The sequence below is a fragment of the Dryobates pubescens genome, chromosome 10 (assembly GCF_014839835.1).
Source record: "Dryobates pubescens isolate bDryPub1 chromosome 10, bDryPub1.pri, whole genome shotgun sequence".
NCBI classification, from domain to species: Eukaryota; Metazoa; Chordata; class Aves; order Piciformes; family Picidae; genus Dryobates; species Dryobates pubescens.
In genome coordinates, this window is record NC_071621.1 from 34,088,555 (window position 1) to 34,105,816 (window position 17,262).

Sequence of the window (17,262 nt, forward strand, 5' to 3'; positions counted from 1 at the left end):
CATCAAACCTTACCTGATAATATAGAGTGTTAAAATGATGAGTTTTAATCTTCATTGAGAAATATAAACAGGCTTCCTTGTATTTTGTTTTCCCACACATGATCACACTTGTGTTGGATTGCTTTGCCCATTATTGCAGCTTCTCTGTTAAAGAAATGATCTGATGTACAGGTTTAGAAAAAAGCCACCATTGTCCACCAAAAATAGTATAAGAGGGGAAAAAATGATGCTTGCTTTACCTGCTTTTTTAGTTAACAACTGTTAGGACTTGTGTAAACCTTGAAGAAACAAAAAAGGCACTGAACAGGTTCTAAGTTAATAGGCCCTTAAACGTTGTTGACTATCTGAATTCACATAGGAATTAAAGAATCTGGATCTGATTAAGATGTGAGGGTTTGCTTGCTTAGCCATTAATGAATTCTCAAATGCCATATGATACAAAATCCTTTAAAAGGGGAAAAACCCCCCTCAAACCCTACTGTATTTAATGAAGTTTGCAACGGGCATTAACGTGTCAAAATGTTTTGAACAGGTTGTATCAGGCTGTCAAAATTCTGTACTCCTTTGGGATTTTTGTCACCTATTCGATTCAGTACTACGTCCCTGCGGAGATCCTCATTCCAGCTGCCACCTCCAGAGTGCAGCAGAAGTGGAAGTTACTCTGTGAGCTTGTGGTGAGAGCGCTGTTGGTCTGCTCAACGTGTAAGTATCTGCAGAGCACTCATGGAAGGACTGTTACATGTTGTTGGGGGCTGCTTATTTAAATGCATGTTTTATCATTTACTCTTTGCTATTTATTTCTGGAGGATAGTGTCTCAATCCAGAGAGGGAAAGAGACTCAGTTCTTTTGAATGTTCCTGTGGTATGAAATTTGAGGCACAAACGAGGCCAAAATATCAACAGCCCTCGAGGCTATTTATTAACAGAATAAAGCGGATGGATCAGAAGGAGAGGGAGAGAGAAAAAAGAGAGAGAGGGAGAAGAGAGAGAAAAGAGAGAGAGAGGGAGGGAGAAAGAGGGAGAAGAGGGAGGGAAAAGTGGAAAGGAATTATGTTACCACACCCCTCACCCCCCAAGACAGTTTGGGTCTGTGGAGCAAAGGTGCTGCCGCTTCAGTGTGTAGATGTTGGGTCTGTGAGGAAGACTGCTGCAGGTTTGGCGTGAGGAGAGGAGAGAAAGATCCCAAAATCCAAGTCCAAGTCCTTCTCTGAGCAGTCTCTTCAGGTCCATGAGTTGCAGCAGGTGGAACTTACGACACGGAGAGAGGGTTCCTCCTGATGTGCTGCCTCCAGGCTATGTGGTGATGTCTTTTCTCCTGTCTCTGTCCTTTTCTCTCCTGGTAGTCTCCATTTTTTTTCAGAGCAGCATTGTGCAGGTGTTTTCCTTCTTCTGAGCCAGTAGTTGTTCAGATCTTTTATAAAGTTTTTAGGTATGTGTCTGGGTGGTCAATATGCATATTCCAGAGAGTATCAATAGCACTGGCCTCTGCCCATTATTTCTAGGGCAGCTGCAGTCTGGTGAGCAATCTTTGGCCTTTGCACCATCCTCCCTTTCTGGGGTAGCTGATGGGCAGAGATGATCTTGCCTATGCACATTCCAGAGAGCTGTTATCCAGTGCCCTCTGCCCAATACACATCAGCTATTGTCTGGGCAAGCAGCAAAGGTGATTTTGTCTTTGTTGAGTCACATCCAGAGAGACAAGGTTTAGTCTCTCACAGCCAGCCAACCTGGAACTTTGATTCAGTGATGCAGTGTGTATTGGTTGTCATGCACAAGTGAACCTAATGTTGTATTTATGTTTTAAGCACTTTTTATTAAAGTAGATATAACAGTTTCTTTCACAGATGTCTTTTACCAGCAGTACCAAAGCTGCCAACTTAAAAACTTTCATTGTTTGCAAGTAATAGACACACCCTGGTGTTTCATGTTACTCATGGAGAAATTGTTTTTCTGCTGGTTGGTTTGGTTGGTTTTGCTTTGTTGTTGTTGTTGTTGCTGCTGTTGTTTTTCTTTTTTTGTCTGAGGACTGAGGCTAAGTTGTGCTGCTCTGCAACTGTAAAACAGCACTGGCAAACATGGATGCCTGGTCAGGGCCCCTTATTTTGGGTCATAATGCTCCAAAGTAGTTTTGTATCTCTGCCCTCACTGCCTGTTACTTCTGTTGTTTTTCTCTCTTGTCCCTTAGCCTTCCCATCCCTCTTACTGTGTACCTGCTTTGCTCAGAGCTGCTCTAGATAACATAGATACTAGTAGGAACCAGCAGTGCTTATTGAATGCTGAGCATGATCTCATCTTGGAATCAATAATGAACTGAGGAGGAAGTTGAGGTTTGTCTATGCTGAACAACACAAGAGTTTTTGTTGAGGATATTACAAAAACTTGTTTGTGACACAGTGATGGCTTCTTGACTCCATTGCACTGAAACAAGCTGCTTACCTTAAAAAGAATCAAACCCATGAAACAGGCAAAACATGCCAAACTTTGTTCTTTAGAGGGAAAGCATTGGTGAAAGAGAAGAGTTCAGTTATTGGCTTTATTCTCATGGTGAGTGTTGACTAGTGGATAATGGGCTGGACAGCAGCTAATAATTGCTTATTTCCAGAAAGATCTTGAACATCCAGGGAGACCTTCTTAAGGTCAAGCCTGTTGAGAGAAAGAGTTTGGTGTCAATGCAATTTAATTACTGCAGTAAACAAAGGGAAATACAATTGATTGAATAACTTGCTGCTCTGATAGTACATCTGCTACATGAAATTTTAAAAAAAGCTAAAAGCTTTCTTGAATAATGAAGTGCAAATCTCCTGGAGCACCATGTAGGCCATGTTCTGCTTCTAGAGGAGAATAGAATGGAATGGAATGGAATGGAATGGAATAGAATAGAATAGACCAGGTTGAAAGAGACCTTCAAGATCATTGTGTCCAACCTATTATCCAACACCATCTAATTAACTAAACCATGGCACCAAGCACCCCATCCAGTCTCCTCCTAAACACCTCCAGCGATGGTGACTCCACCACCTCCCTGGGCAGCACATTCCAATGGCCATCACTCTCCCGGTGTACAATTTCTTTCTAGCCTCCAGCCTAAACCTCCCCTGGCACAGCCTAAGACTGTGTCCTCTTGTTCTGGTGCTGGTTGCCTGGGAGAAGAGACCAGCCCCCACCTGGCTACAGCCTCCCTTCAGGTAGTTGTAGAGAGCAAGAAGGTCTCCCCTGAGCCTCCTCTTCTCCAGGCTAAGCAACCCCAGCTCCCTCAGCCTCTCCTCACAGGGCTGTGCTCCAAACCCCTCCCCAGCTTTGTTGCCCTTCTCTGGACACCTTCCAGCAACTCAACATCTTTCCTAAACTGAGGGGCCCAGAACTGGATACACGACTCAAGGTGTGGCCTGACCAGTGCTGAGTCCAGGGGCAGAATGACTTCCCTGCTCCTGCTGGCCACACTAAGTGCAGAACATAGTGCCTGAAATGATTCAGAAAGTGTTTCTTTGATAGAAAGAAAAAAAATAAAATAAATCCAAACCCTTTTAAATTGAGTTTCAAATATTAAATGGTTTTGGTATCAGTGACAGAATATGTTGTAATGTCTGGACTATTCAGAAGTTAGAGGCACTCTACTTACTCGAGAATAATTCTCTGAAAAGAGAAACTTCAGCTGTGTTGCTAATAATGCATTAGCTTTCCAAGAGAAGAGTTGGAAAATCAGTTGTTATTCATTTTGGAGGCTTTTGCATTACAAAGCAAAAGAATAAATAGGTAATTTAAAAATCATTTTGGTATATCAGAAACTTTGGGGAAAAGCATGCCCTGGAGGGTTTTGGTTTTGTTTTTATGTCTGGTAAGCAAGTAAGGACTTGGCAAAAGTCTGGAGATGTAACATGCATATGAAAATCCATATGTGTGGCTCAGGGTTTTTCATTATTTACTTCTCACTTTTAGGCTCTTAGCATTGCATGAAGATCAACACAAGTATATTATGTCCTTTTAGGTTTGCATGTTGGGCACCCTCTGCTCATGTTCCATGAAAAAGACCTTATCTGACAGGTCTTGAGTGCAAGCCCTGTGAGGAGAGGCTGAGGGAGCTGGGGTTGCTTAGCCTGGAGAAGAGGAGGCTCAGGGGAGACCTTCTTGCTCTCAGTGAAAACTGGTTAAAAAAATGAGGCTGTGGCAAGAAAGTAAGTTTCTAGTAGGATGTAAATGTCTGTTTCTCAGTTACCATCTAGCCCAGGCTAATGCATGTCTTGTGCCAGGAAGCCATCAAAATGAAATTGTGCTCGCTGGATCTGCTGGAAGAATTAATAATAATAAAGTATTGAGAAAATGGTTTTCATCTGCATGCTGTCAGCAAATCCACGAAGAAGTGAAGGAATAAAATACCAAAAGAACAATTTAAGCAGTACTTCAGTTTTTAAAGAATAAGTTGTCTGATATATTAGTTCCCAGACAGTACTGAGAGAAGGTGGGGATTTTTTTTTTTGGTGAATTGGTAAAAGCTGCTGAAGAGGATCAGCAAATATAATGGAGACAACTGGAGTGGAGAGTTAATACTATCTTTAATACATGCAAGAAATAGAGCTATTTTATTTTAATAGCTTAATCTAGGGCTGTGTTTCTGCAGCCACGATGCTCCTGCTAAAATGAGAACAAAGCAAGAGTGCCTAGTCAGCTGTTTTGATTGTTTGTTTGAAATGAAATAAATTGAGTTGAATGGCTGATCCAGCTGAGCATGAACTGAGCTATTAGTGAGCTGATTTCAGTCAAAAAAAAACCCCAAAACAAACTAGCCTGAGTTTAGTGTGGATTTTTGCCGAGAGAATAAATGAATTATTCAGCTGAACTTGTCACTTGTGCTTGTCTAAATATTTCCCCATTGTAACTGTACCTGGGTTTAGGAAAGAGCAGTTCTCCATGCTGAGCAATTAGAATACATAGAATACATAGAATAAACCAGGTTGGAAGAGACCTTCAAGATCATCGCGTCCAACCCATCAACCAATCCAACACCACCTAAACAACTAACCCACAGCACCAAGCACCCCATCAAGTCTCCTCCTAAAAACCTCCAGTGATGGCGACTCCACCACCTCCCCAGGCAGCCCATTCCAATGTGCAATCACTCTTTCTGTATAGAACTTTTTTCTAACATCCAGCCTGAACCTCCCCTGGCGCAGCCTGAGACTGTGTCCTCTTGTTCTGGTACTGCTTGCCTGGGAGAAGAGACCAACATCCGTCTGTCTACAACCTCCCTTCAGGTAGTTGTAGAGAGTAATAAGGTCACCCCTGAGTCTCCTCTTCTCCAGGCTAAGCAACCCCAGCTCCCTCAGCCTCTCCTCGTAGGGCTTATGTTCCAAACCCCTCACCAACTTTGTTGCTCTTCTCTGGACTCGTTCCAGCAAGTCAACATCCTTCCTAAACTGGAGATACCGTGGTGTTTACCAGGTATTTTACACTCTTGAATGACATTGTGCCACTAAAATACTCACTTAGAGTAGCTGTGGCAGAGGGTGACATGAAGGAATTGTATAGATTTGGATAGATTTTAACACATGAAGTGTTAGGGTGAAGTGATAATTATTAAATAGGTGTGGGCCTTTTTATCTTTAGACAAAGAATGGTTTAAATAAGAGTTTCTTCTTTTAAGGGGTAATGATAAAGACAGATAAACTGAATAGGTAACTTAGTGATTAAAAAAATGGAATGGAATGGAATGGAATGGAATGGAATGGAATGGAATGGAATGGAATAGAATAGAATAGAATAGAATAGAATAGAATAGAATAGAATAGAATAGAATAGAATAGAATAGAATAGAATAGAATAGAATAGAATAGAATTAACCAGGTTGGAAAAGACCTTTGAGATCATCAAGTCCAACCTACCACCCAACACCATCTAATCAACTAAACCATGGAACCAAGCACCCCATCTAGTCTCTTCCTAAACATCTCCAGTGATGGTGACTCCACCACCTCCCTGGGCAGCACATTCCAATGGCCAATCTCTCTTTCTGTGAAGAAGTTCTTCCTAACATCCAGGCTACCTATCCAGTGATAGGTTGGACTCGATGTTCTCAAAGGTCTTTTCCAACCTGGTCTATTCTATTCTATTCTATTCTATTCTATTCTATTCTATTCTATTCTATTCCATTCTATTCCATTCTATTCCATTCTATTCCATTCTATTCCATTCTATTCCATTCTATTCTATTCTATTCTATTCTATTCCATTCCATTCCATTCCATTCCATTCCATTCCATTCCATTCCATTCCATTCCATTCCAGCTGAGCTTAAGAAAAGGTTTAAGCATCACGACTGAAAACTAAAACAATTCATATTTATGTCTACTGAGATTAATTTCTTGGATCTAATTCTTATTCAGCTTTGTGCCATCTAAACTCTGATGTAGTGAGAAATTCTTGTGCCCTCTGAGGGTACAACTGTCTGCTGTGGTCTTACTTGAAACTCTGAATTCCTAGGCAATGTTAACATTTGTTCAGTAGAAATAAAAGGACCAGACCCTTGGTGTCTTGAGTCTTGCTGGGCACCTTTTCATGAGTCAGTGTTTTAGAACTGAGTCTTCCTTCTTGTACCTCTTTTGTTTTGTTTGTTCATGAAGGAGCTCCAGTCCCATGCAGTAGTAGTATAACTAACTAAGGTTGGAAGAGACCCCAAGGATCATCAAGTCCAACCTGTCCCAACAGACCTCACAACTAGACCATGGCACCAAGTGCCATGTCCAATCTCCCCTTGAACACCTCCAGGGACGGTGACTCCACCACCTCCCTGGGCAGCACATTCCAATGATGAACAACTCGCTCAGTGAAGAACTTTTTCCTCACTTCGAGTCTAAACCTCCCCTGGCACAGCTTGAGACTGTGTCCCCTTGTTCTGGTGCTGGTTGCCTGGGAGAAGAGACCAACCCCTTCCTGTCTACAACCACCTTTCAGGTAGTTGCAGAGGCCAATGAGGTCACCCCTGGTCCTTCTCTTCTCCAGGCTAAGCAACCCCAGCTCCCTCAGCCTCTCCTCACAGGGCTGTGCTCAAGGCCTCTCCCCAGCCTCGTTGCCCTTCTCTGGACATGTTCAAGTGTTTCAATGTCCTTCTTAAACTGAGGGGCCCAGAACTGGAACTATGCAACTATGGTTGTGTCCACTTCAGTGTGGAGAAAAATGTTTGAGGTGTTGATTACAGAGATGAATCTAGTGACTTATTACCCTTGCTATTTTGTTTGTGTATTTAACTGTTTTCCTTTTTCTCTGTTCCATTTATGAAGTTTCACCTTTGAGATGGTGTGGTTGCTTTCTTTCGACTGCTAGTGTAAGGATCCTTCCTTAGCACATTTTTTGTTCCACATGTTATTGCAAGCAGGCTATCATTAATTTATAGCTGGTGTACTCTTTGGTAAACTAAACAGACTGAGTGTAGGAGGCATTTTCCAATACTCCTTGTTTAAGGTAATATTTTTTTCTTCAGAGTATAAAAGAATGCTGAGAGTCATGCAGTCTCTTTCACATCTGCCAAAACACAAACAATTTTCTATACAGAGCAGTAACTTCTTTATTTTCACCTATATTCTTTTGTGCCATGTTATCAGTTGTATGTCCAGAGAAAGGCAACGAGGCTGGGGAGAGGTCTGGAGCACAGCCCTGTGAGGAGAGGCTGAGGGAGCTGGGGTTGCTTAGCCTGGAGAAGAGGAGGCTCAGGGGAGACCTTATTGCTCTTTACAACTACCTGAAGGGAAGTTTTAGCCAGGTGGGGGTTGGTCTCTTCTCCCAGGCAACCAGCACCAGAATAAGAGGACACAGTCTCAAGCTGTTCCAGGGGAAGTTTAGGCTGGAGGTGAGAAGAAAGTTCTTCCCAGAAAGAGTAATTGGCCATTGGAATGTGCTGCCCAGGGAGGTGGTGGAGTCCCCATCCCTGGAGGTGTTCAAGAGGGGATTGGATGTGGTACTTGAAGCCATGGTTTAGTTAGTCCTGAGGTGTTGGTTGGACTTGATGATCTCTGAGGTCTTTTCCAACCTTATTGATTCTATGAGTCTATGAATATGCAGGTGAGGACTATGCATCTAGCTCACCATGCTTTCTGCAGAGAATAAACCACTTCCTTATGCATGTAAACATGTCTTAGTCAGTGGTACAAAGAATTCTTGTTGAACATCTGCTGGTGACAGCTACCAAAGAGCATCATGTATGATTACTTATTTGTAGGACAAAACCCAATTACTGCTGAGTTTGGATGTGTTACTGCTTGCTGGAAGTTTTATCCTAACAGTCAGACATCCTGGAAGCTCTAATTTGGTCTGATTGTAGCTCTGCCATACTGTTTAACATTCACATTGGGTCTGTTCTCTCCTGTCAGATACTTCAAACTGGTTTGATACTGCCTCAGGAAAACAAATTAGATATGGCATCTCAGCTCTGCCTACCAATATGTTTGAAAATGAAAGGCCTGTTGTACAGCTCAGTTGTATGAGAAATTAGGGAAGAACACTACTGTTGCATTTTTTAAATGGTGTTTGTTTATTCTGGTTTTGTTCCTTTTGTTTGTGACTCATAGAAGTCTCATACGGAGAAGCTAATGTACTGCTTGCTTTTGTGTCTTTCAACTCCAGTTTTCTCCCTTAGCTTTAAAGAAGTGAGTTAATAAAGGCCCCATGCTGTGACAGGCTTCCATGGGCTTTCTGACAAATAGGCCTGGCTTCAAATTTCATCTCTTTCACATGTGTAGCCTCAGACACATCTCATTCTACACAGATACTCTGTTTATCATAGCTGCTTCTGATGCCCTGATACAGACTCCACTATGTTTATAATGCTTAGCATTTTGACACTGCAGATTTTCTAGAGCCTTTTTGCCAATTAGGCCATAATGCAGAGGGTGCTTTGTTAGCACACTGCAAATCATCATCCACTTACCCTTCAAACTGAATAATTGCCAAAGTGTTTCTCCTTTGCACTAGTTCTTAAATGAATTATAAACACAAATGTGTTTTCAGAATTACTACACATGAACTGCAAGGTGAGAGTTGGAAAGACTAAGGTCAGCTGTGCTCTTTCAGTGTTAAGTGCTCAATTTGAAACATTTAGAGTATGAATTTCAGGGTACTTGGCCTTATATAATGTAATACGGCTCTTCATGTGGGTTCAAAGCAGACTCTGTTTTCATCAGGTCCACCCATAGGTCCTCTGCACTTCTGCAACTCTCCCTCATTTGCATCAAAGTGCTTTTGTTGTGTGTTAGAATAGAATAGAATAGAATTAATAAGGTTGGAAAATACCTTTGAGATTCATCAAGTCCAACCTATCCTCCAACACCATCTAACCAGCTCAACTATGGCACCAAGTGCCTCATCCAGTCTCTTTTTAAACACTTCCAGTGATGGCGACTCCACCACCTCCCTGGGCAGCACATTCTAATGGCCAATTACTCTTTCTGGGAAGAACTTTCTCCTTACCTAAAGCCTAAACTTCCCCTGGCACAGCTTGGGACTGTGTCCTCTTGTTCTGTTGGAGGTTGCCCAGGAGAAGAGACCAACCCCCACCTGGCTACAACCTCCCTTCATTTGCTGTCCCTGGGGGTGTTCAAAAAGGGATTGGAGGTGGCACTTGAAGCCATGGTTGAGTTAGTCCTGAGGTGTTGGGTGACAGGTTGGACTTGATGATCTCTGAGGTCTTTTCCAACCTTATTGATTTTATGATGGGAAAAGTAATTTAAATTGTACTTAGCAGTGCTGGGCTTAGAAACACCTGTTAAAACCTGGGAAGGGACCTTGGAGTCCTTGCCAAGAGGTTTCTGAAACCATTAGCTCAGCATCCACCAGCAGCAAAAAGGCCAATGGAACTGGCAGGGAATGCAGTGTGGGACATCATTCTGCTGCCCTATGAAACCTGGCTTCCCATGGCTGTTCTGGTCTCTTATTTTGACAAGAATGTACTGGGCTGAGAGAATATATGTGGAAAAGCAAGTGTTCTCTGGCTTCAGCCCAGGTTCAGCTCTGTGACATTCAGTTTCTCACTGGTAAGTATCTCTATTTTTAAAGCTATTATTTGGCCAAAAAACTCCCCACCTGGTAATTAAATGCAAAAATTAATGATGCAGTAGTGCAGCATTTGTCCTTATTACTATTGTGTTTTTAATTGCTGGGTACCACAGGGATGAGAAGATAGCTTACTGGTTTAACTTACTTATTCGTTCTTTGCATAGTGTTTTTTGTTTGCTTGCTTGGTTGTTTTTTTGATGATCTCTGAGGTCTTTTCCAACCTTATGGATTCTATGATTCTATTTTATTTTCTGTAGGAGGTGGTTGAATCTCAGGGAAAAGAACAGCTCAGATATTAAATGGTCTGTGTATGCAGAGCTGAGTCCTCTCCTTTGGCAATGAGAGAGATGGAATGACAACAGTCACAATAAAAATAAACACCCAAGCGACTGAGAGCAATTGTTTTAGCTCAAATAAGTGCCCTTCTATACGGCATAAAATTACAGAGAGTAAAGCATAATAGAAATAATTGCTGTGACTAAATATGAACAAAGCAAAATCTTAGTATCATCATAGAATCAGTCAGTGTTGGAAGGGAGCACAAGGATCAGCTAGTTCCAACCCCCCTGCCATGGGCAGGGACACCCCACACTAGATCAGGCTGGCCAGAGCCTCAGCCAGCCTGGGCTTAAACAGCTCCAGAGACGGCACCCCCACCACCTCCCTGGACAACCCATTCCAGGGCTTCACCACTCTCATGGGGAAGAACTTCCTCCTCACCTCCAGCCTCAATCTCCCCACCTCCAGCTTCATTCCATTCCCCCTAGTCTTATCACTACCTGAGATCCTGAGAAATTCCTCCCCAGCCCCCTTCAGATACTGGAAGGCCACAGCTGGGAGCCTTCTCTTCTCCAGACTGAACAGCCCCAACTCCTTCAGCCTGTCCTCATAGGAGAGGTGCTCCAGCCCTCTGCTCATCCTCCTGGCTCTTCTCTGGACACCTTCCAGCACCTCCATATCCCTCTTGTAATAGGGGCTCCAGAACTGGGTGCAGTACTCCAGGTGGGGTCTCACCAGAGCCCCCCTTGCCCTGCTGGCCACACTTCTCTTGCTGCAGCCCAGGATCTGATTGGCTTTCCAGGCTGCAAGTACACATTGAGAGCTTATGTTGAGCTTTCCAGCCAGTCACTGCCCAGCCTCTATTTGTGCCTGGGATTGCCTCGACCCAGCTGCAGGACCCTGCAGTTGGTCTTGTTGAAGCTGATGAGGTTGGCTTGTGCCCAGCTCTCCAGCCTGTCAAGGTCCCTCTGGATGGCATCCCTTGCCTCCAGCATGTCTGCTGCACCACACAGCTTGGTGTCATCAGCAAACTTGCTGAGGGTGCACTCAATGCCACTGTCCATGGCACCCACAAAGATGTTGAACAAGCCTGGTCCCAGGACTGATCCCTGAGGGACTCCGCTTGTCCCTGGCCTCCACTGGGACATGGACCAGAAAACCCCATTGTTGCTGATTTGGTTACCAAAGTGCAGGGCTGCACTTTGAGTTCACTAAAGGTGATCAGTCTTCCAAGTTCTTTTTAACAAAGGACTATAAATAATGAATAAATAGTGTAGTTTAATAGGTTTTTTCTCAAAAGGATCTTGGGTCCTGTGGATCTTGGTGCTGCAGCTTGAATCTAAAAGCCATGAACCTGGTAGTATTCATGGAGTGGTTTCAGATCAATTCACAATGCTGAGTATTGCCCATCTCACTTGCCAAGGTATGGCACATAACAAAGAATTCTGTCCTTAGGCAGGCAGGCTAGATAATGTTTCTGCTTTGTGTTGAAGGCCTTTTCTTAAATAAAAGGGAACAGAGAGGAGTTATGGCTATGTTTTTTGTGTTGTATTTCTTCAGCTCAGTCCCTTGGAATACTTGCACTTTGCAAATGAATCAGCTGAGAAAAGCTGGTGTGCTGACATTCAGCTTAGTTCATCTGAAGCTCACATTCTGTGTGTTAGTAAACATTAGATGTGTTGATTCTCTTCTGATGCTTCAGAGGGAGTTTCTTTTTAGGATATTATTCTTATTTTCTCTTCTGAAACAGGATGTTTTGAAAAGGGAGAGCATTTCCACAAGGCCACCTGCTGGTTTAGGTACAGGTAAAAAAATCATCCCATAAGCAGAGAGTCAAAGTAATTTCATCTAATAATAGCACAATGTCAAAATACATTATGTAATAGTTTCTTTTGCTTCTCAAGCTGGGCCAGGGGAAGTTTAGGCTCAAGGCGAGGAGAAAGTTCTTCCCAGAAAGAGTAATTTGCCATTGGAATGTGCTGCCCAGGGAGGTGGTGGTGTCACCATCACTGAAGGTGTTCAAAAAGAGATTGGACGTGGCACTTGGAGCCACGGTTTAGTTAGTCCTGAGGTGCTGGGTGACAGGTTGGACTTGATGATCTCTGAGGTTTTTTCCGACCTTATTGATTCTATGATTCTATATGTTCACATACAAGTCTGTATAATTCCCATGAGGACCACAAAATACTTCAGGGGGAGAAAATTTCGGAAACAGATTCTGACCAGTCTGTTATAAATCCAAATTCACTGAATTTTCCACAACAGTAGAGTAGGTGAACATTTTTTACACTATAGACTAGACTAGACTAGACTAGGATAAACCAGGTTGGAAGAGACCTTCAAGATCATCGTGTCCAACCTATCATCCAACACCACCTAATCAACTAAACCATGCAACCAAGCAGCCTATCAAGTCTCCTCCTGAACACCTCCAATGATGGTGACTCCACCACCTCCCCGGACAGCCCATTCCAATGGACAATCACTCTCTCTGTGTAAAACTTCCTCCTAACCTCCAGCCTAAACCTCCCCTGGCGCAGCCTGAGACTGTGTCCTCTTGTTCTGGTACTGGTTGCCTGGAAGACGAGACTAACCTTTGCCTGTCTACAACCTCCCTTCAGGTAGTTGTAGAGAACAATAAGGTCACCCCTGAGCCTCCTCTTCTCCAGGCTAAGCAACCCCAGCTCCCTCAGCCTCTCCTCACAGGGCTGTGTTCCAAACCTCTCACCAACTTTTTTGCCCTTCTCTGGACATGCTTCAGCAAGTCAACCTCCTTCCTAAACTGAGGGGCCCAGAACTGGCCACAGGACTCGAGGTGCTACAGTCTGCAGTGTATAGACTAAGACTATAGATCACCAGAATAATGACTGGTATCAAAACCATGCATAATAGCTACAATTACAGTTAACCTTTCCTCCTAGTTGGTGGTGTGCTTGCACAACAGCGTTTCATGCATTAACATATCAAGATGATTTCTGCAGTAAATGTCTTTCTCTTACCTTCAAACCACTTTTCCTTCACCTTAAAATATCCACAGTATTTGTACTAAGAAAATTCAATAAATCAGTAACAGTGGTTTTATTTGATACTGAAGAATACTGTTTGTGTTTTATATGTGTGTGTGTGTGTGTATATATATGTGATGATGAGGTGCTGCAGCAGCTTGCAAGGAGATACCTGTGAATAGAATAGAATAGAATAGGGTTTGGGTTGTTTTTTGTTGTTGTTTTTATTCTTTTTTTGACCAACAGTTATTTCTGTTTTCTGTTTAACATCAGTGATGTATTTCCTCTGTGAAACAGCAAGGCTAATGTTTGTGGGGTCTGTCTAGCACCGTGTAAAGCCATGGTGCTTAACACTGTTTTCATTGTCCCTTATTTGCTCTGTAGGGGATGGCACGGAGCTGATACATACTATGAAAATGAGATGTTCCTTTGTTACCATCTTATGTTTTTGCTGCCTACTTACTTGTCCAAGTGCTTTCAGAGATATCCTAATTATTAGGTACTTTGGAGCTCTAGAGAACTGGTGCCATTTAGCACACATAGGACTCATTATAAATACTCTTTTTTTTGCTTGATGTTCTTACAGTGTAGTTTCTTCTCCTTTCCCTTGTTGCTAGCTGAATGGTTTGGGCTAGAGACAAAGGGACACTCTTTGGTCATTTGCAAAGATCTCTGTATTGAGATAATTAGGCACAGGATCTCAAGGATAGTACAAAGCACAGATTTTTATGTTGCTAGTAATGCTGATATTCACAGTGCTTGCCTTTCAGAATTGCACTTTTGTTGTAGCCATATACAAGTTTTGAAAGCTTTCTGGTGTGGTGTAAAAGCCATAAGCCAGTACATTAAAATCCTTTCACTGGGTTTATTCTGTAGGTATATGAAAATCAAAATGCAGTCTGTTAAACCTTCATTAGTTGTAGTGTCACACTGAAAGAGGTGAATGCTTGTATGATCAAGTTATTGCAATTACCTCTTGTGCTCTTCAGTTTAGACTTTATGAAGCTAACCTTTGTCTTTTCTTACTTTGTGTTCAGTGCTTCCATTTAAATTACTTGTACTCTAATCTGTTTGTGCAACTCTGTGTACTTCATATGACTATTTAGAAGGCCAATGGCATCCTGGCCTGCAGCAGGAATAGTGTGGCCAGCAGGAGCAGGGAAGTCATTCTACCCTGGACTCAGCACTGGTTAGGCCACACCTTGAGTCCTGTGTCCAGTTCTGGGCCCCTCAGTTTAGGAAAGATGTTGAGTTGCTGGAAGGTGTCCAGAGAAGGGCAACAAAGCTGGGGAGGGGTCTGGAGCACAGCCCTGTGAGGAGAGGCTGAGGGAGCTGAGGTTGTTTAGCCTGAAGAAGAGGAGGTTCAGGGGAGACCTTACTGCTGTCTACAACTACCTGAAGGGAGATTGTAGCCAGGTGGGAGTTGGTCTCTTCTCCCAGGCAGTCAGCACCAGAACAAGAGGACACAGTCTCAAGTTGTGCCAGGGGAGGTTTAGGCTGGATGTTAGGAAGAAGTTCTTCACATAGGGTGATTTGTGGTGGAGTCACCATCACTGGAGGTGTTTAAAAAGAGACTGGATGAGGCACTTGGTGCCATAGTTTAGTTGATAAGATGGTGTTGGGTGATACATTGGACTTGATGATTCCAAAGGTCTTTTCCAACCTGGTTAATTCTGCATTCTATTCTGTATTCTGAAGTAAATTATTTTGTGTGTCTATTGTCTAGGTTTGTAAGGTGAACATTTTATGAAATGAAAGCCAAGAATGAATACAGTCTAGGTCTAGACAGTTGCTTGACTTTCTGAAATGTCAGGCCATGCAACAAATGCACCTGAAGAGAAGTGGTGGTTGTTTGGTGATTGGCATTTCTGACACCCAGCAGATGCTTGACCGTGGATCTGATAGTTCATTTCCTGAAATCTGTCAGAGGAAGCAGAAAATGTCTCTTTTGTTGTTGTCATTGATAAGTGAGGGTTTTTTTTGTTACTAGTGTGAGGTTATTCAGCAAAATGGGAGCACCCACTCTTAGCCAGAAAGATAAATGTATCCTGCAGCTTTGCAGTCATTTGGAAATGTTTTTAAAATCAATACATGCAATCAGCAGCAGAGGTGATAAAAAGGACTTATCCCTTGGTGACCATGGTGAAAATACCTGTGATTATATACTGCAAGTTTATCTAGAAGAAAGAAAGAAAGAAAGAAAGAAAGAAAGAAAGAAAGAAAGAAAGAAAGAAAGAAAGAAAGAAAGAAAGAAAGAAAGAAAGAAAGAAAGAAAGAAAGAAAGAAAGAAAGAAAGAAAGAAAGAGAAAGAAAGAAAAGGAAGGAAGGAAGGAAGGAAGGAAGGAAGGAAGAGAAAGAGAAAGAGAAAGAAAGAAGGAAGGAAGGAAGGAAGAAAGGAAGGAAGGAAGGAAGGAAGAAAGAAAGGAAGAAAGAAAGGAAGGAAGGAAGGAAGAAAGGAAGAAAGAAAGACCAAAAAAACCCCAAATAAACCAACCAACAAGAAAAAGTGTGGTATATGAGGATACAATTTGTTTGAGCCAAGAAATTTAAATTACTTAGAGTACATTGTTCAAAAGTTAGGAGAACAAAACCTGACACACACACAAAATCTAAGTACAGTGATGATTTATATCCAGTTGCTCAATTCATAAGAACACAAAGAATGGGAAGCATAGAGGTGAGATGTCTGGCGGTGTGCTGCAGCAGAGCTGTGCTGTGAGCTTCAGGAGCAGAATCGATTATCAAGAGGAGCAGAATTTCCTGAGGAGAGGTTTTCAGCAATTTTGTGAAGCTTCAAAACTTTATTCACTAAGTGGTATTGTAATATTTCATAGTATTGTGGTTTTTCTTTATTATTGTCATGGAAGTCTTTGTTTGGCATCCCTTATGCTGTGCACAAGTGGGAAAAGACATCTCTTATTTGTGAGAAGTTTCATTGCATTTGTTAGAAATGACTGTGTAGCAAGAAGCATATTATGTACATTCCTCAGATAATCAATCATCATTTAGGCTCAAGGTGAGGGGAAAGTTCTTCACAGAAAGAGGCCATTGCAATGTGCTGCCCAGGGAGGTGGTGGAGTCACCATCCCTGGAGGTGTTCAAAAAAGGATTGGATGTGGCACTTGAAGCCATGGTTTAGTTAGTCATGAGGTGTTGGGTGATAGGTTGGACTTGCTGATCTCTGAGGTCTTTTCCAACCTTAATGCTTCTATGATTCTAAGATTCTATGATCATTCCTAAGGATATATACTTTAGCTGATGAAGAAGTACACCTGGGAGATTGAAGAAGTATTATCAGGTCATCCTTTCTGCACAAAACAAAATATCCACAAATGAAATAAAATAATCCAAGCAAAATTATTTTCACGCCTTCACCGACTCCAGAGGAGCAAAGAAAACTGATTCTGTGAAGTTATGTGAAAGGAGCAAATAAAAGAATGAAAGAGAAACAGGAGATGTGTATCTATGCTAGTCCTTGCCAAGAGAAATGAGTCTGAAAGCAGAGAATCTTCTTGGGTTGCTTTTGTAGAAGAACAAAATGACAGACAGAAATAGATTCAGGGTGCTTAGATTCAGCACATTCCTACTGAGAAAAAAAATCCCAAACAACAACCAAAACCTACCAGAATTGTGACATCCTGAGGGAACAGATGTGTATCATTTGCATATTAATTATCACTGCTTCAATTTCCATTGAGTTCTTCAGGAGCCTTCTATTCACACTGGAAAATATGGTGAAAACTTCATTCCTCTTGCACTTGGATCAGTAGGTGAGGTGAGGAGAAAGTTCTTCACAGAGAGAGTAATTGGCCACTGGAATGTGCTGCCCAGGGAGGTGGTGGAGTCACTATCCCTGGAGGTGTTCAAGAGGGGATTGGACATGGCACTTGAAGCCATGGTTTAGTAGTCATGAGCTCTTGGGTGACAGGTTGGAGTTGAT

The 17,262-nt window shown here is 42.4% G+C and overlaps 1 protein-coding gene across 1 annotated transcript in view; it reads left to right on the top strand.

Moving 5' to 3' along the window:
* The window catches only part of SLC36A4 (solute carrier family 36 member 4), a 96,512-nt gene that overhangs the window by 58,865 nt on the left and 20,385 nt on the right, over nucleotides 1-17,262 (top strand). The window contains exon 10 of the mRNA XM_054164582.1: nucleotides 533-702. Coding sequence (XP_054020557.1) covers nucleotides 533-702 — 170 coding nt within the window. The remainder of the gene's footprint in view (nucleotides 1-532; nucleotides 703-17,262) is intronic.